This window comes from Staurois parvus, unplaced genomic scaffold (genome assembly GCF_062004578.1).
Source record: "Staurois parvus isolate SC_StPar_1 unplaced genomic scaffold, SC_StPar_1.0 ptg002093l, whole genome shotgun sequence".
NCBI classification, from domain to species: domain Eukaryota; kingdom Metazoa; phylum Chordata; class Amphibia; order Anura; family Ranidae; genus Staurois; species Staurois parvus.
In genome coordinates this window covers 13,828-36,802 of record NW_028319889.1, presented here as the reverse complement: position 1 = coordinate 36,802, position 22,975 = coordinate 13,828, and the positions used below count along the sequence as shown (strand labels likewise).

At 50.9% G+C, this 22,975-nt stretch overlaps 2 protein-coding genes across 2 annotated transcripts in view; both read right to left on the bottom strand.

Moving 5' to 3' along the window:
• Nucleotides 1–3,393: 3,393 nt before the first annotated feature.
• LOC149432824 (uncharacterized) lies at nt 3,394–7,289 on the bottom strand. The gene is made up of 2 exons (XM_089664903.1): nt 7,232–7,289; nt 3,394–6,364 (listed from the first exon to the last, which is right to left on the bottom strand). Exons 1-2 carry the CDS (start codon nt 7,287–7,289, stop codon nt 3,756–3,758), a joined length of 2,667 nt encoding a protein of 888 aa, XP_089521029.1. The 3' UTR covers nt 3,394–3,755.
• Nucleotides 7,290–7,407: 118 nt separating this feature from the next.
• The window catches only part of LOC149432823 (MAP/microtubule affinity-regulating kinase 4-like), a gene marked incomplete at its 5' end in the record, with an annotated part of 28,245 nt that continues 12,677 nt past the window's right edge, over nt 7,408–22,975 (bottom strand). The window contains 7 exons of the mRNA XM_089664902.1: nt 7,408–7,614; nt 7,722–7,766; nt 17,690–17,769; nt 20,766–21,002; nt 21,154–21,257; nt 21,418–21,632; nt 21,822–21,972. Coding sequence (XP_089521028.1) covers nt 7,550–7,614; nt 7,722–7,766; nt 17,690–17,769; nt 20,766–21,002; nt 21,154–21,257; nt 21,418–21,632; nt 21,822–21,972 — 897 coding nt within the window. The remainder of the gene's footprint in view (nt 7,615–7,721; nt 7,767–17,689; nt 17,770–20,765; nt 21,003–21,153; nt 21,258–21,417; nt 21,633–21,821; nt 21,973–22,975) is intronic.

Here is a 22,975-nt window from a genome sequence, read left to right as displayed (position 1 = left end):
ATGTCTTGGTGGCTCCATATTATGAGATGTCTTGGTGGCTCCATATTATGAGATGTCTTGGTGGCTCCATATTATGGGATGTCTTGGTGGCTCCATATTATGGGATGTCTTGGTGGCTCCATATTATGGGATGTCTTCGTGGCTCCATATTATGAGATGTCTTGGTGGCTACATATTATGAGATGTCTTGGTGGCTACATATTATGAGATGTCTTGGTGGCTCCATATTATGAGATGTCTTGGTGGCTCCATATTATGGGATGTCTTGGTGGCTCCATATTATGGGATGTCTTGGTGGCTACATACTATGGCATAATTTGGATGTGGCTTCACTAAGACATCCTCTGATTAGAGTTGGGTTGAATAAAGACACATGTCCATTGAGTTCAACCAAAAGACAAAAATAAAAACCTTCCATCCTCAGAACATTGAACCCATAATAGTTGGCCCAGAAGAAGGCAGAAAAGCAGAATAAAGTGTTGTCCAGATTGCTCTAATTCCTTCCTGATCTCCCAAGTCCATTGGATATTCCATGGGTCCAGAGCCTACACCAGCCATTCCTAATCAATAAGCTCTTGGGACTGGCTTACAATTTTTCTTTTTGCCAGCGTCATCCCCCCTGTACGTGGCAGTATAACCCAACATTCTATGACAAGCATTCTCAAGCAAGGTTCCTCCAGAGGTGGTTAGGCGTTCCTTGAGCTGTGGTTGGTTGACCTCCCTTCTGATGGCACTTGCATAGTTCTGAAGTCATCAACACTTGGCAAAACCAGTGGCATGGAACCAATGATTTTTCTGTTCAGCCATTCCCAGCCAGGAATCCTCCAGGGGTTGCTAGGGGTTCCTTGAGCAGTGGCCGATAGAGATCCCATCTGATGGTGCCTAGATAACTCCAGAACCAACTCCACATGGCAAAGCCAACAGCATGACTCCAAGTATCGTTTTAGCTGTCTGTAAGGGTGGCGACATGACCACCACTAGAAGGAGGGCATTCTTCTCAAGGACCACCAATGTAAGGGACACTTTTGCCATTCAAAGTATTGGCATTGTAAGGGTTCCCCAAGAGCTGAAAATTATTTTAGGGGTTCCTCTGGGAAAAAAATTTGAGAAAGACTAATCTACACTTTTTTGCCAAGTATGGTCTGTGCATTAAAGGAGTAGTGCATTTTGCCTCCTTCACCTGGCCCAACCTAACCCACCTTCCCCCTCCACAGATGCATACTTACCTTGATCCAACGAGTGTGGTTCCACGGTTTGTTCACACCCATTGTCATACAGTCAGGTCCATAAATATTGGGACATCAACACAATTCTAACATTTTTGGCTCTATACACCACAATGGATTTGAAATGAAAAGAACAAGATGGGCTTTAACTGCAGACTGTCAGCTTTAATTTCAGGGTATTTACCTCCAAATCAGGTGAACGGTGTAGGAATTACAACAGTTTGCATATGTGCCTCCCACTTGTTAAGGAACCAAAAGTAATGGGACAGAATAATAATCATAAATCAAACCTTCACTTTTTAATACTTGGTTACAAATCCTTTGCAGTCAATGACAGCCTGAAGTGTGGAACGCATAGACATCCCCAGACGCTGGGTGTCATCCCTGGTGATGCTCTGCCAGGCCTTTACTGCAACGGTCTTCAGTTCCTGCTTGTTCTTGGGGCATTTTCCCTTCAGTTTTGTCTTCAGCAAGTGAAATGCTCCATCGGATTCAGGTCAGGTGATTGGCCATTGCAGAACATTCCACTTCTTTGGTGTCTTTTGCAGTCTGCTTTGGGTCATTGTCCATCTGCACTGTGAAGCGTCCAATGAGTTGTGAAGCATTTGGCTGAATATGAGCCGATAATATTCCCGAAACACTTCACAATTCATCCGGCTGCTTCTGTCAGCAGTCACATGATCAATAAATACAAGAGAAGCAGTTCCATTGGCAGCCATACATGCCCACGCCATGACACTACCACCACCATGATCACTGATGAGGTGGTATGCTGAGGACCATGAGCAGTTCCTTCTCCATCCTCTTCTCTTCCCATCACTCTGGTACAAGTTGATGTCGGTCTCATCTCTCCATAGGATGTTGTTCCAGAACTGTGAAGGCTTTTTTACATGTCGTTTGGCAAACTCTAATCTGGCCTTCCTGTGTTTGAGGCTCACCAATGGTTTCCATCTTGTGGTGAACCCTCTGTATTCACTCTGGTGAAGTCTTCTCTTGATTGGTGACTTTGACACACATACACCTACCTCCTGGAGGGTGTTCTTGATCCGGCCAACTGTTGTGAAGGGTGTTTTCTTCACCAGGGAAAGAATTCTTCGCTAATCCACCACAGTTGTTTTCCGTGGTCTTCCGGGTCTTTTGGTGTTGCTGAGCTCACCGGTGCGTTCCTTCTTTTTAAGAATGTTCCAAACAGTTGTTTTGGCCGCCTAATGTTTTTGCTATCTCTCTGATGGGTTTGTTTTTTCAGCCTAATGATGGCTTCACTGATAGTGACAGCTCTTTGGATCTCATCTTGAGAGTTGACAGCAACAGATTCCAAATGCAAATAGCACCCTTGAAATGAACTCTGGACCTTTTATCTGCTGATTGTAATTGGGATAATGAGGGAATAACACACACCTGGCCATGGAACAGCTGAGAAGCCAATTGTCCCATTACTTTTGGTCCCTTAACAAGTGGGAGGCACATATGCAAACTGTTGTCATTCCTACACCGTTCACCTGATTTGGATGTAAATACCCTCAAATTAAAGCTGACAGTCTGCAGTTAAAGCACATCTTGTTCATTTCATTTCACATCCATTGTGGTGTATAGAGCCAAAAATGTTAGAATTGTGTCCATGTCCCAATATTTATGGACCTGACTGTAGGTCTTCACTGTCCTGGCCAGGCCCACCCATTACAGCCCCACAGATGTCTATGGGATTATCACCGGCCTCAAGACACAGCCCCATGCAAATCTATGGAGCACCAATACACAGCGAAGACTTGAACCTCTCCTGCCAGAAATCCTCAACTGATAACTTCCTGTTCTCTCTGCTGATGGCTAACAGTTCCATGGTCCCCGCTATCTATGAGGCCCACAGAACCTCCCCCCCAATGGTAAGGAGAGGGTGAAGTGTTCTGTAGTTGTCCTAGGGTGACAACGTGGCTCCTCCATAGATGTATTGCAGTGGCTGAACGTTGTCACCCTAGGACAGGAAGTGTGTTACTGGCAGGATCACCAGATGAATGGTCCATGGATGTCTAGATCCGAGGTGATCACACCCACCTTGCCTTGATGGTGATGACATTTGATCCATCTGGTGAATTGCCGGTACTGATGGACCCGGCTCCATCCCATCCTCCCACCATTTTCCTGAAGGCTCAGATAAGAAACAAAGCACGCCTCAGATTTCAGGGTGACTTTAATAAATAGATTTGGGGTACATTTTCGGGGAGGGGTTCCACTGCTGCGATCTACACTACTCGCATGACTGCTGCGGCCGGAGCAATAATCAGACAGGACAATGTGGACAACGGTGGAGTTGGCACAGGATGTGTATAAAACATGAGTAAGAGGACGTGTGCTGCTGACCACGCGTGACCAGGGTGTGCGGTCGGGGGTTCTGGGGTCACCTCTATGCACATGGAGCTGGGGGGGGGGGTCAGTGATTGTAAGGCTCTGATGTAGAGTGCAGAAACCACAGCAGCCAATCAGAATCATTCCATGTTCTGACCGTAGAACGGGGAGATCTGGTCCTGCACTCCATCATTGTCCTCTGCACCAACAAAGTACACGTGGTGCCGGTATATGGGGGCAGGGCGGGGGGGCGGGAGGAGGGGGAAGCCGGTCACGGGGAGCACAGAGTGGCAGCAGTCTGGTGGGAGATGACGGGATCGGGGGAAGGTGGACATCAGCAGAACCTCCCATGGAGAAGACTTCTGGTAGAAGACATCGGAGAGAAGGATGATCGATACGGGAACACAAACACTGACCGATGATCGGCATTCCTCTGCCCCGTCTCCTAACACTCCTCCAGCATCGCTGGCTGCATGAGGAGCGGGACGCCACCCATTGATGAAGCCAGGTCCTGGGAAGGAGGAGGACAGCGCAGTCAGCACATCTCACCGCTGTCCTCTCTGTAATACTGTACAGCCAATCCTGTGCCAGGCTGGTCATGGACAGAGGATGGGGAGAGAATGAGGGGTGAGGAGTGCAGAGTGATGGGCGAGGGGTGAGGAGCGCAGAGTGATGGGCAAGGGATGAGCGAGGGGTGAGGAGCGCAGAGTGATGGGTGAGGGATGAGTGAGGGATGAGGAGCGCAGAGTGATGGGTGAGGGATGAGGAGTGCAGAGTGATGGGCGAGGGGTGAGGAGCGCAGAGTGATGGGCGAGGGGTGAGGAGCGCAGAGTGATGGGCGAGGGGTGAGGAGCGCAGAGTGATGGGTGAGGGATGAGGAGTGCAGAGTGATGGGCGAGGGATGAGGAGTGCAGAGTGATGGGCAAGGGATGAGTGAGGGGTGAGGAGCGCAGAGTGATGGGCGAGGGGTGAGGAGCGCAGAGTGAGGGGTGAGGAGCGCAGAGTGATGGGCGAGGGATGAGGAGTGCAGAGTGATGGGTGAGGGATGAGCGAGGGGTGAGGAGAGCAGAGTGAGGGGTGAGGAGCGCAGAGTGATGGGTGAGGGATGAGGAGTGCAGAATGATGGGTGAGGGATGAGTGAGGGATGAGGAGCGCAGAGTGATGGGTGAGGGATGAGCGAGGGGTGAGGAGCGCAGAGTGATGGGCGAGGGATGAGCGAGGGGTGAGGAGCGCAGAGTGATAGGCGAGGGATGAGGAGTGCAGAGTGATGGGTAAGAGATGAGAAAGGGATGAGGAGTGCAGAGTGAGGGGTGAGGAGCGCAGGTAAGAGATGAGCGAGGTATGAGCGATGAGGAGTGGAGGAAGAGAGATGAGGAGTGGAGGCAGAGCGATGAGTAGAGGCAGAACGATGAGGAGTGGAGGAAGAACGATGAGGAGTGGAGGCAGAGCGATGAGGAGTGGGGGAAGAGCGATGAGGAGTGGAGGCAGAGCGATGAGGAGTGGAGGCAGAGCGATGAGGAGTGGAGGAAGAGCGATGAGGAGTGGAGGCAGAACGATGAGGAGTGGAGGCAGAGCGATGAGGAGTGGAGGAAGAGCGATGAGGCGTGGAGGCAGAGCGATGAGGAGTGGAGGCAGAACGATGAGGAGTGGAGGCAGAACGATGAGGAGTGGAGGCAGAGCGATGAGGAGTGGAGGAAGAGCGATGAGGAGTGGAGGCAGAGCGATGAGGAGTGGAGGCAGAACGATGAGGAGTGGAGGCAGAGCGATGAGGAGTGGAGGCAGAACGATGAGGAGTAGAGGCAGAGCGATGAGTAGAGTCAGTGCAATGAGGAGTAGTGATGAGGAGTAGAGACAGAGCAATGAGGAGTGGAGGCAGAGCGATGAGGAGTGGAGGCAGAGCGATGAGGAGTGGAGGAAGAGCGATGAGGAGTGGAGGCAGAGCGATGAGGAGTGGAGGAAGAGCGATGAGGAGTGGAGGCAGAGCGATGAGGAGTGGAGGCAGAACGATGAGGAGTGGAGGAAGAGTGATGAGGAGTGGAGGCAGAACGATGAGGAGTGGAGGAAGAGTGATGAGGAGTGGAGGCAGAACGATGAGGAGTGGAGGCAGAACGATGAGGAGTGGAGGAAGAGCGATGAGGAGTGGAGGCAGAACGATGAGGAGTGGAGGAAGAGTGATGAGGAGTGGAGGCAGAACGATGAGGAGTGGAGGAAGAGTGATGAGGAGTGGAGGCAGAACGATGAGGAGTGGAGGAAGAGCGATGAGGAGTGGAGGAAGAGCGATGAGGAGTGGAGGCAGAGCGATGAGGAGTGGAGGAAGAGCAATGAGGAGTGGAGGAAGAGTGATGAGGAGTAGAGGCAGAGCGATGAGGAGTGGAGGCAAAACGATGAGGAGTGGAGGCAGAGCGATGAGGAGTGGAGGTAGAGCGATGAGGAGTGGAGGCAGAGCGATGAGGAGTGGAGGTAGAGCGATGAGGAGTGGAGGAAGAGCGATGAGGAGTGGAGGAAGAGCGATGAGGAGTGGAGGCAGAACGATGAGGAGTGGAGGAAGAGTGATGAGGAGTGGAGGCAGAGCGATGAGGAGTGGAGGAAGAGCGATGAGGAGTGGAGGCAGAACGATGAGGAGTGGAGGAAGAGTGATGAGGAGTGGAGGAAGAGCGATGAGGAGTGGAGGCAGAACGATGAGGAGTGGAGGTAGAGCGATGAGGAGTGGAGGCAGAGCGATGAGGAGTGGAGGTAGAGCGATGAGGAGTGGAGGAAGAGCGATGAGGAGTGGAGGAAGAGCGATGGCGGTCGTTGTGCTTACTACATACATGTTCACAGATCAGATTGCGCACATCCTGTGTTAGACCGACTGGCGGATAGAATCCAGCGAGATGGACGGATATAATACAAGGGGGTCTACCATTGGGTGGAGTCGAGTGATTGGGATGGTCCAGTGGAACCAATGGCCAGGCACCGCGGGGGGAGTACCAGGAGGTGTGCTCTTCTGTGTCGGGGCCCCCAGGGTCCTCTCGGGGGGGCCCCTCCGCGGATTGCGTGTAGCGTCGGCTATGGAGAGCAGTGGGTGACCAGAGGGCATTCCCCTCCCCAATACTTAAAAGGTACTTTGCGTGACCCGCACATATATACAGACCCGCCCACATGACCAGCAACCTATGGGTGTGAGTGGGCAGCGCAAGGGGAGGGGCATAAGAAGGCCAACATTCCATTCATAATAAAAGGGAAACATTATCCAAGAGACATCTGAAGAATAATCATTAATAGGGTGTGGAGATGGGGGTCAGATCTGTGGGGCTCCTCGTGGATGAGGAGGTCCAAGAGGCTCATTAACATATCGCATACGCTAGGGGAGGCGGGGCTAGTGGGGGGCTTGGGGGGCAGGCTCATCTCTCGGTTGGGGGGACATTAGAGGTTGGGGAATCATCTCAGGAAAGTGTTAATTATTGGATGAGATAATACTGATCCAGCATGTCTTCCTGTCCATATTCCGCGTGGGAAGGGTCTCAGCATGGGAGGGTCTCAGCATGAAGGCCCCTCCCTCAGTGATGTCACAGCTCTCCCTCTTCGGGTCGCAGCCCTCTTAAAATACATAAGTGGGGATGGCACAGATGAACGGGCCGCGTCTCCTGGGCTGAAGCCGATGAGCTCCTCCCCTTTTTTGTTACCATGGCTGCTCCAACAACGCATGGTGGGCGTGGCAGTCCAGACCAGGAGGGTGTCCATCTTAAAGGCACGGCATCCCATCAGCAAAGTGGGCGTGTCTGGCCCAGGGTGGGGCTTTTCCAGCTCTCAGAAGTTACAGCAGAGTTTCAATGGATTTCCACGGAGCGTATACCTCCCTTTTTCTTAAAGTCCCAGCGACCCAACAGTGACGAGTGGGCGGAGCTTACCCGGTAAGGGGCGTGGTCTACCCACTGGGGAAGATTCACCAGGAGCAGTGGAGGGGGCTGGCAGATTCAAGGGGGTACGCCGGGCGGATTTCTTCACATCCCTGGGAGGTCTGAGCAGGCCGGAGTTGGTCGGCGTTTTATACCAAGGTATATCGCTACTGCAGAGGGAGAGAGAGAGGCGTGTCAGGGAACATGGACAACCTACAGCAGGGAATTCTGGGAAGACTTATGTCACATGACTGGAGAAAGATGGCGGCACACTCACCCTGTGACCTGAGGTCTCCGGACTCCCTCAGATTCGTCTGTGACCCTGAAAGAAACACGAAGGATTGACATCACAAATAGGCAACCACAGACGTGCCGAAATTTACCATCAACTCTGAAATGACCTTCACGGCACAAAACTCATTCTACCCAAAGGTTCCTCACTGTCCAGGGCACCACTTCAAGTCATGGGGCCCCGCAGCAGCAATTGTGATGGGCCCTGTTGGAGGGCCAACATTTTCATATACCGGTAATGACCCCTTATGTGTAACCCAGCAGGATGTCTATGGTGGGGTCATAAATGGAAGATAAGCCTTCATGTCCATCACCCTGCAGTGTATTATGGGGGTTCTATCTGCCCCAGATGGAATGTCCAGTACAGTTCCTGGGAGGAGCCCATATCACCAGGGGAGTGTCTAGGTTAATTGCCTCATATGATGCCATGACTGTAGGTGCTCCTGCACCCAATGCAGGGAAATACCAAGTATGGGGTGGGCATAAAGCCTATCGTGTGTAGGTACGTTCATGTTTTTATGGACATTGCAGTGCAGGCATTTCTGTTTGGAGGAAATAATTCAGGTACATTGGGTTATGGTGCCATCTTCAGAACCCAGGCACTGGTGAGAAGAAACAGGAGCTGGGCCATAACGTGTCTTCTGGACTATGCCTTAGATGCTCACTTGTGGTGCAATGTGTGCGCCCACTGGTGGAAGCTTGTCCCTGAAGTCTTTGGCTGAGCATCCCTACTGTGTCTACATGGCCTCCTTCCCGAGGTCCCACTCCCCCTTTCTCTCTGGCTGGGTCCCCTACTCTGTCTACATGGCCTCCTTCCTGAGGCCTACAGACACCATTTCTCTTCTGCTGGGCTCCCCTACTGCATCTACACGGCCTCCTTTCTGAGGTCTCACCAACCCTTTCAACCTTGATTGAGCACCCATACTATGTCTACAAGGCTCCTTCCTGAGGTCCCACTCACCATTACTCTTTGGCTGGGCTCCCCTACTATGTCTACAAGGCTCCTTCCTGAGGTCACACTCACCATTACTCTATGACGGGGCTCCCCTACTATGTCTACAAGGCTCCTTCCTGAGGTCACACTCACCATTACTCTATGGCTGGGCTCCCCTACTCTGTCTACAAGGCTCCTTCCTGAGGTCACACTCACCATTACTCTTTGGCTGGGCTCCCCTACTGTGTCTACAAGGCTCCTTCCTGAGGTCACACTCACCATTACTCTTTGGCTGGGCTCCCCTACTGCGTCTACATGGTCTCCATCTTCTTGAGGTCATATGCAACATTTCTCTTTGGCTGGGCTCCCCTACTCTGTCTGCATGGTCTGCTTCCTAAAGAGTCATAAGCACCATTTTTCTTCAGCTAGGCTCCCCTACTGCGTCTGCATGGCCTACGTCCTAAAGGGTCATAAGCACCATTTCTCTTCGGCTGAGCACCCCTACTGTGTTTGCATGGCCTCCTTCCAGAGGGTCACACTCCCCCTTTCTCTCTGGCTGGGCTCCCCTACATGGCCTCCATCCTGAGGTCACACGCACCATTTCTCTTTGGCTGGGTTCCGCTACTGCGTTTACATGGCCTACTTCCTGAGGCTTACAGGCACAATTTCTCTTCAGATGAGCACCCCTACTGCATCTGCATGGCCTCCATCTTGAGGTCACGCCAACCCTTTCTTTTTGGCTGGGTGCCCATACTATGTCCACATGGCCTCCTTCCTGAGGTTACACTCACGATTTCTCTTTGGCTGGACTCCCCTACTGCGTCTACATGGCTTCCTTCTCGAGTGTCTCAAGCACCATTTCTCTTCAGCTGGGCTCCCCTACTGTGTCTACATGGCCTCCTTCCTAAAGGGTCATAAGCACCATTTCTCTTTGGCTGGACTCCCCTACTGCATCTACATGGCTTCCTTCTCGAGGGTCTCAAGCACCATTTCTCTTCAGCTGGGCTCCCCTACTGCGTCTACATGGCTTCCTTCTCAAGGGTCACAAGCACCATTTCTCTTCAGCTGGGCTCCCCTACTGCGTCTACATGGCCTCCTTCCTAAAGGGTCATAAGCACCATTTCTCTTTGGCTGGACTCCCCTACTGCATCTACATGGCTTCCTTCTCGAGGGTCTCAAGCACCATTTCTCTTCAGCTGGGCTCCCCTACTGTGTCTACATGGCTTCCTTCTCAAGGGTCATAAGCACCATTTCTCTTTGGCTGGACTCCCCTACTGCGTCTACATGGCCTCCTTTCCGAGGATCACATATGCCATTTCCAGAGCACATACGGATCAGTACAACTTCTCCCACCACCCCTCAGCACACCCGAGCCTCTGATCCGGTACTGGGGCTACTCTGCTACCTCCAGTGACAAGTCAGAGGCGGCATTAAGGCCTCCTGCTCCTGCAATGGTGTGGGATCCCCTCGGATGCATGCTTACTATGGTGAGTCACAAGCACAGAAGGTCCTGTGGGTCTTGAGGGTCTCTAACAGGACTTGGGGGTCCTGTAGTGTCACCTCCATAGGTGGGATCACTGTCCCCTGCCTGAGTCGCAGCACTCCCCTTCAAGGGTTACCCTCTGCCTCGGTATTGTTCAGGGAAGAATTCTCAGCTACTATCTCTGAGTTTATCGGCAAAGTTGCAGCCATGATAGCTGAAGCCCCAAGTGTGGTCCCACTCCTCCTCCTCCTCGGAATTCCCTGGGGCGGCAGTTGCCTCTGCCAAGTCAGACGAGGAGGGATGAACTACGTACATCTGTACATGCCTAGATCTGCAGCTGCCTATGTTATCTACGCCTAAAGTCATTCTCCTCGGTCCTTTGAAGAGTCCTCAACCTGTTAAGACTTTTCAGGAACATTCCCTATTGCACTGGATTCTGTACAGTGATTGGCCTAATCTGGAAAAGGTCTTTGCTCCTCCTAAGCATTTTGCCCAGCAATATCTTATGGAGGCGGGTTCCTGAAGACGTCTTCTGTTCCAGTTGGGGACCCAGACGTTTTTTGTCCTAACGAGACCCTGACTGTCCCTGTTGAGGACATCCCTGTATTTAAAGACCCGGAGAATGAAAAGCTAGAAGCCCTTTCTAAGGCTTTATTCTCCCTCACCTAGTCCACAGGATTTAGATGGAGAGCATTCCGGAAATTCGCATCTCACCCAACTGGCCTAGGGGGATGTGGTACTTGTACCTCGTCGGGCTCCTAGTGGACTCTCAGTGGGCCCTTCCAGATTATTCAAATCTTTCGTGCCAAGGGCCAGTTTTCCAGCACGCTTCTCAGTCCCTGGCTTGGTATTTGAAGCTCAGGTCCTGAGGGACAGAGGTCTATCGGATGTGCTCATCCTTACACTCTTAAAAGCTAGGAAATAGACCTCTGGTAGGTCTACTATCACACTTGGTGGTCATATTTCTCTTGGACAGGCAGTTCTCTGTAGGAGGAATTCTGTCTACTTTTTCCAGTCTGGTTTGGATTAGCATTTGGTCTTGAGTACCATCGAGGGTCAAATCTCGAGACACTCCCTAGTGAAGGCCTTCAGGCAGGGGGTACTTACATTGTTCTTGTACATATTCCAGTGATTTGTACAAGAACAATGTCTGTGGGATCTCAGCCTGGATCTTCAAAGACCACTCATTGAACCTAGAAAGTGATCTCCCCCTCTTCTTACTCACAAGGTCTCCATTACTTCTGCAGGTCGACTTTCTGAGTTGAGAGTCTTACCCTGTCAGGAGGCCTTTCTTGTGCTATGTCAGGGCAAGGTTTTCGAGGCCCAGAGCCTCTTTTCTGCCCAAAGTGGTTTCTTCTTTTCATTTTAACCAGGACACTGATGCACTACCATCCCTCTGCATGGCTCCTACGTGTCTGAAGGAGATTTCCCTCCATTGTCTGGATGTGGTGGGAGCTGTTTGAGTTTATTTCTCAGCTACAGCCCCCTTTCCTCAGCTCTACTCTGTGTTGTTCCTGAAGATCCCTGTGTGGGACAGCTTGCTTCTCCTTCCACTATCGCTTGGTGCTCATCTGCTCATCAGTCAAGTTTATAGCTTTGAACGCAAAGGTCCCCCTTTCCCTGTCAGAGCACCAGATCTGTTGGTGCTCCATGGGCTTTTCAGCATGAGGTGTGTGCTGGTAAGACCTCCACCCGGTCTTTTGTTCACACTCTCTTTCAGTTTTAGACGGTGGGCCTTCAGGCCTCATCTGATGCCAGCATGGTAAGGTTCTTCAGGTGGCTCTGTAGGATCTATGGGTGATCTGTGGGTTTTGGTGGACCTGTGCTGCCCACCCTTGGCTGCCTCATTGTTTTCAGTATTGTCCTTCTGGTGGGATTATGTGGATCAATGCAGCTGAATGCATGAGATGTGAAGAAGATCCATCACTAATACAAGCCTCTGTGCAGTGGGGCCCTCCGGATCCTCCATATTGCCACGTGATTGTATGAGGCTAACGTCACAAAAAGGTCCAACCTACAGAGAACCACGCCTCCCATCCCCTCAACTGACGCAAAATCAGTGTGACAGTGTGAGAGGCAAATACAAAATCATATCTATCAAAAGGAAACAAAGCGACAATATGGCCGATCAACCAATAAGTGCGGTCCGTCCAGAACATGAGGGTCCAGGCGGCAGTGCTGACACATCTGACCCGGGTAGGACAATCCTAGCAGACATACAGGGCTGCAGCTGCTGATCTTCTAAAAATGCTACTTGCCTGGCTGTCGTCACCTCCAATATCAGGAAAGTCTGGAGTCCTGACCTGCAGAGCCGATACTAAACATATTGTAGCCAGACGATCGGTTTACCAGCCAGGCGACCAGCAGGATGAGAAGTCAGCAATGGCGGCCTATATGGTTCTTCCCAAGAATTGTTTCCATTCATAGAGCTTTTGTAAAAGATCATGAATGAGCCAATGAATGAGCCAATGAATGAACCAATGAATGAGCCAATGAATGAACCAATGAATAAGACAATGAATGAACCAATGAATGAGACAATGAATGAACCAATGAATGGGTCAATGAATGAACCAATGAATGAACCAATGAATGGGCCAATGAATAAACCAATAAATGAGCCAATTAATGAACCAATGAATAAGCCAATGAATGAACCAATGAATGGGCCATAGAATGAACCAATAAATGGGCCAATGAATGAACCAATGAATGAACCAATGAATCAATCAATGAAGGAACCAATAAATGAGCCAATGAATGAACCAATGAATGGGCTAATGAATGAACAAATGAATCAATCAATGAATGAGCCAATGTCTGTGGCCAATGCTTTAGAGGAGAGAATCAGGTCAGTAAGATGTGCAGTCAGATCTCGGCCTACCATTGGGGGATGGGGATGGGGGGGGCGGGGCAGGGAGGAAGGGATTCCTCCAGTAGAAGGATAGAATCAGCAGAGAGTGTTCCGGAGAAGAGTTCCATGAGCAGAGAGTATCAGAAAGGAGGAGAGTGAAGGAGAAAGGTGGGTGCTAGAGAAGAGGGGTACAACATTCTATCAGTGGAGAGGAGATGAGGGTTGTATTAGCGGAGAGGAGATGAGGGTTGTATTAGCAGAGAGGAGATGAGGATTCTACTAGCGGAGAGGAGATGAGGGTTGTTTTAGTGGAGAGGAGATGAGGGTTGTTTTAGTGGAGAGGAGATGAGCGTTGTATTAGCGGAGAGGAGATGAGCGTTGTATTAGCGGAGAGGAGATGAGCGTTGTATTAGCGGAGAGGAGATGAGGGTTGTATTAGTGGAGAGGAGATGAGTGTTGTATTAGCGGAGAGGAGATGAGGGTTGTATTAGCGGAGAGGAGATGAGCGTTGTATTAGCGGAGAGGAGATGAGGATTCTACTAGCGGAGAGGAGATGAGGGTTGTACTAGCAGAAAGGAGATGAGGGTTGTATTAGTGGAGAGGAGATGAGCGTTGTATTAGCAGAGAGGAGATGAGTGTTGTATTAGTGGAGAGGAGATGAGCGTTGTATTAGCAGAGAGGAGATGAGCGTTGTATTAGCAGAGAGGAGATGAGGATTCTACTAGCGGAGAGGAGATGAGTGTTGTATTAGTGGAGAGGAGATGAGCGTTGTATTAGTGGAGAGGAGATGAGCGTTGTATTAGTGGAGAGGAGATGAGCGTTGTATTAGTGGAGAGGAGATGAGCGTTGTATTAGTGGAGAGGAGATGAGTGTTGTATTAGCGGAGAGGAGGTGAGGGTTGTATTAGCGGAGAGGAGATGAGGGTTGTATTAGCAGAGAGGAGATGAGGGTTGTATTAGCGGAGAGGAGATGAGCGTTGTATTAGTGGAGAGGAGATGAGTGTTGTATTAGCGGAGAGGAGATGAGGATTCTACTAGCGGGGAGGAGATGAGGGTTGTATTAGCAGAGAGGAGATGAGCGTTGTATTAGCAGAGAGGAGATGAGCATTGTATTAGTGGAGAGGAGATGAGCGTTGTATTAGCGGAGAGGAGATGAGTGTTGTATTAGCGGAGAGGAGATGAGGGTTGTACTAGCAGAGAGGAGATGAGGGTTGTATTAGCAGAGAGGAGATGAGCGTTGTATTAGCAGAGAGGAGATGAGCATTGTATTAGTGGAGAGGAGATGAGCGTTGTATTAGCGGAGAGGAGATGAGGGTTGTATTAGCGGAGAGGAGATGAGGGTTGTATTAGCGGAGAGGAGATGAGGGTTGTATTAGTGGAGAGGAGATGAGCGTTGTATTAGTGGAGAGGAGATGAGCGTTGTATTAGCGGAGAGGAGATGAGGGTTGTATTAGCGGAGAGGAGATGAGCGTTGTATTAGCGGAGAGGAGATGAGGGTTGTATTAGTGGAGAGGAGGGTTGGTCTAGCAGAGAGGAGATGAGGATTCTACTAGCGGAGAGGAGATGAGGGTTGTATTAGCAGAGAGGAGATGAGGGTTGTATTAGCGGAGAGGAGATGAGGATTCTACTAGCGGAGAGGAGATGAGGGTTGTATTAGCGGAGAGGAGGGTTCGACTAGCAGAGAGGAGATGAGGGTTGAATCAGTGGAGAGGAGATAAGCGTTGTATTAGCAGAGAGGAGATGAGGGTTGTATTAGCGGAGAGGAGATGAGGATTCTACTAGCGGAGAGGAGATGAGGGTTGTATTAGCGGAGAGGAGGGTTCGACTAGCAGAGAGGAGATGAGGGTTGAATCAGTGGAGAGGAGATAAGCGTTGTATTAGCAGAGAGGAGATGAGGGTTGTATTAGCGGAGAGGAGATGAGGATTCTACTAGCGGAGAGGAGATGAGGGTTGTATTAGCGGAGAGGAGATGAGCGTTGTATCAGCGGAGAGGAGATGAGGGTTGTATTAGTGGAGAGGAGATGAGGATTCTACTAGCGGAGAGGAGATGAGGGTTGTATTAGTGGAGAGGAGGGTTCGACTAGCAGAGAGGAGATGAGGGTTGTATTAGCGGAGAGGAGATGAGGGTTGTATTAGCGGAGAGGAGATGAGGGTTGTATTAGCAGAGAGGAGATGAGGGTTGTATTAGCGGAGAGGAGATGAGGGTTGTATTAGCGGAGAGGAGATGAGGGTTGTATTAGTGGAGAGGAGATGAGCGTTGTATTAGTGGAGAGGAGATGAGCGTTGTATTAGTGGAGAGGAGATGAGGGTTGTATTAGTGGAGAGGAGATGAGCGTTGTATTAGTGGAGAGGAGATGAGCGTTGTATTAGTGGAGAGGAGATGAGGGTTGTATTAGTGGAGAGGAGGGTTGGTCTAGCAGAGAGGAGATGAGGATTCTACTAGCGGAGAGGAGATGAGGGTTGTATTAGCGGAGAGGAGATGAGCGTTGTATTAGCGGAGAGGAGATGAGCGTTGTATTAGCAGAGAGGAGATGAGGGTTGTATTAGCGGAGAGGAGATGAGGGTTGTATTAGCAGAGAGGAGATGAGCGTTGTATTAGTGGAGAGGAGATGAGGGTTGTATTAGTGGAGAGGAGATGAGGGTTGTAATAGTGGAGAGGAGATGAGCGTTGTATTAGTGGAGAGGAGATGAGCGTTGTATTAGTGGAGAGGAGGGTTGGTCTAGCAGAGAGGAGATGAGGGTTGTATTAGTGGAGAGGAGATGAGCGTTGTATTAGTGGAGAGGAGGGTTGGTCTAGCAGAGAGGAGATGAGGGTTGTATTAGCGGAGAGGAGGGTTGGTCTAGCAGAGAGGAGATGAGGGTTGTATTAGCAGAGAGGAGATGAGGGTTGTATTAGCGGAGAGGAGATGAGGGTTGTATTAGCCGAGAGGAGATGAGGGTTGTATTAGTGGAGAGGAGATGAGGGTTGTATTAGCGGAGAGGAGATGAGCGTTGTATTAGCAGAGAGGAGATGAGGGTTGTACTAGCGGAGAGGAGATGAGGGTTGTATTAGCGGAGAGGAGATGAGCGTTGTATTAGCAGAGAGGAGATGAGCGTTGTATTAGCAGAGAGGAGATGAGGGTTTGACTAGCAGAGAGGAGATGAGGGTTGAATCAGTGGAGAGGAGATAAGCGTTGTATTAGCAGAGAGGAGATGAGGGTTGTATTAGCGGAGAGGAGGGTTCGACTAGCAGAGAGGAGATGAGGGTTTTATTAGCGGAGAGGAGATAAGCGTTGTATTAGCGGAGAGGAGATGAGGATTCTACTAGTGGAGAGGAGATGAGGGTTGTATCAGCGGAGAGGAGATGAGGATTCTACTAGCGGAGAGGAGATGAGGGTTGTATTAGCGGAGAGGAGATGAGGGTTGTATTAGCGGAGAGGAGATGAGGATTGTATTAGTGGAGAGGAGATGAGGGTTGTATTAGCGGAGAGGAGATGAGGGTTGTATTAGCGGAGAGGAGATGAGGGTTGTATTAGCGGAGAGGAGATGAGGGTTGTATTAGCGGAGAGGAGATGAGCGTTGTATTAGCGGAGAGGAGATGAGGGTTGTATTAGCGGAGAGGAGATGAGTGTTGTATTAGTGGAGAGGAGATGAGGGTTGTATTAGCGGAGAGGAGATGAGGGTTGTATTAGTGGAGAGGAGATGAGCGTTGTAGTAGTGGAGAGGAGATGAGGGTTGTATTAGTGGAGAGGAGATGAGCGTTGTATTAGTGGAGAGGAGATGAGTGTTGTATTAGTGGAGAGGAGATGAGGGTTGTATTAGTGGAGAGGAGATGAGGGTTGTAATAGTGGAGAGGAGATGAGCGTTGTATTAGTGGAGAGGAGATGAGTGTTGTATTAGTGGAGAGGAGATGAGGGTTGTAGTAGTGGAGAGGAGATGAGGGTTGTATTAGTGGAGAGGAGATGAGCGTTGTATTAGTGGAGAGGAGATGAGTGTTGTATTAGTGGAGAGGAGATGAGGGTTGTATTAGTGGAGAGGAGATGAGGGTTGTAATAGTGGAGAGGAGATGAGCGTTGTATTAGTGGAGAGGAGATGAGCGTTGTATTAGTGGAGAGGAGATGAGCGTTGTATTAGTGGAGAGGAGGGTTGGTCTAGCAGAGAGGAGATGTGGATTCTACTAGCGGAGAGGAGATGAGGATTGTATCAGCGGAGAGGAGATGAGGATTCTACTAGCGGAGAGGAGATGAGGGTTGTATCAGCGGAGAGGAGATGAGGATTCTACTAGCGGAGAGGAGATGAGGGTTGTATTAGCGGAGAGGAGATGAGGGTTGTATTAGCGGAGAGGAGATGAGGGTTGTATTAGCGGAGAGGAGATGAGCGTTGTATTAGCGGAGAGGAGATGAGGATTCTACTAGCGGAGAGGAGATGAGGGTTGTATTAGCGGAGAGGAGGGTTCGACTAGCAGAGAGGAGATGAGCGTTGTATTAGCGGAGAGGAGATGAGGATTCTACTAGCGGAGAGGAGATGAGGGTTGTATTAGTGGAGAGGAGATGAGGATTCTACTAGCGGAGAGGAGGGTTCGACTAGCGGAGATGAGGGTTGTATCAGCGGAGAGGAGATGAGGATTCTACTAGCGGAGAGGAGGGTTGTATCAGCGGAGAGGAGATGAGGATTCTACTAGCGGAGAGGAGGGTTAGACACTTACTGATCTTGCTGTCCTGAGGGAGAGACACTCCAGACACACAGCGGTGGGACGCCTGTCTCTTGGAGGGGTCGAGAGCGACCCTGGAGAGGAGAGTTGAGTGGAGAAGAGAAGGGAGACAGAAAGGAGGAGTGAGAAGAGGGAAGGAAATCATCCGAGAAGACAAATGAAAGAAAAAAGCCAAAAGTTATTCACAGGAGGGGGAGGAGCCAGCCGACTGCCAATCCCTGAATGCAAAACTCCGGGCCCGCCACACCGTCCTATGACATCACATCCACAGGGAGTGCCGGACCAATAGACACCCAGCAACTGCCACCAACTCTTCACTCCGCCCAGGACGTTCCACAAACCCAACTGCCATTCTGTGCTCAACCAACATACCTCCCATAGCGGTCATACTACAGCCTGCCATCCCATAATACACCTGGATACACCTGTCGTACAGCACACGCCTGGACACACACCTGTCATACCGCACACGCCTGGACACACACCTGTCATACCGCACACGCCTGGATACACCTGTCATACTGCACACGCCTGTCATACTGCACACACCTGTCACACTGCACACACCTGTCATACTGCACACACCTGTCACACTGCACACACCTGTCACACTGCACACACCTGTCATACTGCACACACCTGTCACACTGCACACACCTGTCATACTGCACACACCTGTCATACTGCACACGCCTGGATACACCTGTCATACTGCACACACCTGTCATACTGCACACGCCTGTCACACTGCAAACACCTGTCATACTGCACACGCCTGGATACACCTGTCATACTGCACACACCTGTCATACTGCACACGCCTGGATACACCTGTCACACTGCACACACCTGTCACACTGCAAACACCTGTCATACTGCACACACCTGTCATACAGCACACACCTGTCACACTGCACACACCTGGATACACCTGTCATACTGCACACACCTGTCATACAGCACACACCTGTCATACTGCACACACCTGTCATACTGCACACACCTGTCATACTGTACACACCTGGATACACACCTGTCATACTGCACACGCCTGGATACACACCTGTCATACTGCACACACCTGTCATACTGCACACGCCTGGATACACACCTGTCATACTGCACACACCTGTCATACTGCACACGCCTGGATACACACCTGTCATACTGTACACACCTGGATATACACCTGTCATACTGCACACGCCTGGATATACACCTGTCATACTGCACACGCCTGGATACACACCTGTCATACTGCACACACCTTTCACACTGCACACACCTGTCATACTGCACACGCCTGGATACACACCTGTCATACTGCACACACCTGTCATACTGCACACGCCTGGATACACACCTGTCATACTGCACACACCTGTCATACTGCACACGCCTGGATACACACCTGTCATACTGCACACACCTGGATACACACCTGTCATACTGTACACACCTGGATATACACCTGTCATACTGCACACGCCTGGATATACACCTGTCATACTGCACACGCCTGGATACACACCTGTCATACTGCACACGCCTGGATACACACCTGTCATACTGCACACGCCTGGATACACCTGTCATACTGCACACGCCTGGATACACACCTGTCATACTGCACACGCCTGGATTCATACCTGTCATACTGCACACACCTTTCACACTGCACACACCTGTCATACTGCACACGCCTGGATACACACCTGTCACACTGCACACACCTGTCACACTGCACACACCTGTCATACTGCACACACCTGTCACACTGCACACACCTGTCATACTGCACACACCTGGATACACACCTGTCATACTGCACACGCCTGGATACCCACCTGTCATACTGCACACACCTGGATACACACCTGTCATACTGCACACGCCTGGATACACACCTGTCATACTGCACACACCTGTCATACTGCACACGCCTGGATACACACCTGTCATACTGCACACACCTGTCATACTGCACACACCTGGATACACACCTGTCATACTGTACACACCTGGATATACACCTGTCATACTGCACACACCTGGATACACACCTGTCATACTGCACACGCCTGGATATACACCTGTCATACTGCACACACCTTTCACACTGCACACACCTGTCATACTGCACACGCCTGGATACACACCTGTCATACTGCACACACCTGTCATACTGCACACGCCTGGATACACATCTGTCATACTGCACACACCTGTCATACTGCACACGCCTGGATACACACCTGTCATTCTGTACACACCTGGATATACACCTGTCATACTGCACACACCTGGATACACACCTGTCATACTGCACACGCCTGTCATACTGCACACACCTGTCATACTGCACACACCTGTCATACTGCACACACCTGTCATACTGCACACACCTGGATACACACCTGTCACACTGCACACACCTGGATACACACCTGTCACACTGCACACCTGGATACACACCTGTCACACTGCACACACCTGTCACACTGCACACCTGGATACACGCCTGTCATACTGCACACACCTGTCACACTGCACACCTGGATACACACCTGTCACACTGCACACACCTGTCACACTGCACACCTGGATACACACCTGTCACACTGCACACACCTGTCACACTGCACACCTGGATACACACCTGTCATACTGCACACACCTGTCACACTGCACACACCTGTCACACTGCACACCTGGATACACACCTGTCACACTGCACACACCTGGATACACACCTGTCATACTGCACACACCTGTCACACTGCACACACCTGGATACACGCCTGTCACACTGCACACGCCTGGATACACACCTGTCACACTGCACACACCTGTCACACTGCACACACCTGGATACACCTGACACCACCCTGAGCACAGGTGACACAGGTACACACAGAGCCGTCACTGTTCATATCCAGGCGCTCTCTGTGTTCTGCAGCCATCCGGATGACCCCAGAATCGTACGCCGGGACTCTCTGGGCTCCCAGTCTGTTCTGTGGGATAGTACGACGAGCAGAGGACGGATGGATTCCACCTTCTGCTCACTTACCTGCGAGTCAGTTTGGAGGTCAGTTTGCTGAACAGGTTGGAGGTGGCCCGGGACCGGCTCTGGTTTAATCCCTCGTGGGGGTGGGTGGGAGAGCTTGGCGGTGGATTCTGACCCCTGCGATCTCTCACGTGGCCACCATGGAAAGTGCTGCGAACGTTGGAACCCCGGGAGAGGGAGCTGCGCTCCGCAATGCTCTGCGTAGAGGGTGACGGGGCAGGAGGGCGAGAGGGCGTAGAGCTGGGGGGAGAGAGAGAGAAGGGGGGGGTATCATCAGTACTGGAGATTGCCAGCAGAGCTCCCAATGCGTCTCACACACTGACATCACTGTGATGTAATACTGTGATGTCATATGATGATGTCACTCCACTATAACATATAATATATTCACCTGTTTTCTTTTCCATTATGGAGGAGAGAATGGCGCTCTGAGCCGTGGCGGTCCGTACAAACATACGTGTTCCTCCGGCCCATCACCCCTGGAGGCGTGTTCATCTGAGAAACAACAACATGGCGGTCATGAGGAAGACGCACACCGCAAGGGAAGCATCCACTAGATTTAGTGACCCAATCAATGACCAACATTCAGCTGATCCACCATCATCCAATCATCTCCCACACAGCCAGAGAAGCTAAAATGTGATTGGACGCTTACCGTTGTGGGTGGGGCCTCTTTACGCGGCTCAGGAATTTCTGCCTTGTTGGGATTGTGTGCATGGCTGACCATGGGGCTAGATGGTGGGGGAGGCCTGCTACCCCCACTCACAGATCCACTACCCCTCCTGGGGGCAAGACGCTCCCCAACCACACTATCATCCCCCACACCGGGAGGACTCCTTTTGGCTTGTGATGGGACAGGAGCCGGGCCACCTGGGGGAGGGAAGCCATGGATTACCATTACAAAGCAGACACAGACAATATGGCGGCTGGAAGATTGCATGTACCCCACCAATCGGAATAATATATCTCCTATGACCACACTGGACATTTGCCCCAATAATAAGACACGCCGCCATTTCTGAAACACTAACACAGGCAGGAGACCTGGCCGGAACTCACAGAAGTCGCTGTGCCTCCTCTGTCTCTGGTACCCTCGCTGGTTTTTGCTGTGAGTCGATGATGACTTGGTGGCACCATTGGTAACATCTGAGGTCACCCGGGACCGAGTGAGTGAGAGAGTGCTCTCCGAACGAGTCTCCCCTCCTTCATTCTTTAGGACAAAAACGGGGTGAGAAGAGCGAATAATGAGATGATGGGCAACAGACAGAATGTGACGCAGACACATGGGGGAACTGAGGGACACTAAAAGAAGAGTGATGGGGGGACTGAGGGATGTCCAAAGAAGAAGACAGATGAGGGTTGCTGAGGGACATCATAGAAGAAGAGAGAAGAGGGGACTGAGGGATGTCATAGAAGAATAGAGATGGGGAGCTGAGGGACATCATAGAAGAATAGAGATGGGGCTACCAAGGGACATCGTAGCAAAAGAGAGAAGAGGGGACTGAGGGACATCATAGAAAAAGAGAGAAGAGGGGACTGAGGGACATCATAGAAGAGAGAGAAGAGGGGACTGAGGGACATCATAGAAGAGAGATGGGGAGCTGAGGGACATCATAGAAGAATAGAGATGGGGCTACCAAGGGACATCGTAGAAAAAGAGAGAAGAGGGGACTGAGGGACATCATAGAAGAATAGAGATGGGGGTGACTGAGGGACATCATAGAAGAACAGAGATGGGGGGGGACTGAGGAACATCATAGAAGAACAGAGATGGGAAGATTGAGGGACACCATAGAAGAAGAGAGATGGGGGAACTGAGGAACATCATAGAAGAACAGAGATGGGGGGGGGGACTGAGGAACACCATAGAAGAACAGAGGTAGGGTGGTTGAGGGACACATAAAAGAACAGAGATGGGGGGACTGAGGAACTTCATAGAAGAACAGAGATGGGGGGGTGACTGAGAGACATCATAGAAGAAGAGAGGCGGGGGGGGGGGTGGCTGAGGGACATCATAGAAGAAGAGAGATGGGGGGACTGAAGGACATCATAGAAGAGAGATGGGGGGGGGGGTGAGGGACACCATAGAAGAATAGAGATGGGGGGACTGAGGGATGTCCAAAGAAAAAGAGAGATGAGGGTTACTGAGGGACGTTAAAAGAAGAGTGATGGGGGGACTGAGGGATGTCCAAAGAAGAAGAGAGATTGGGGGG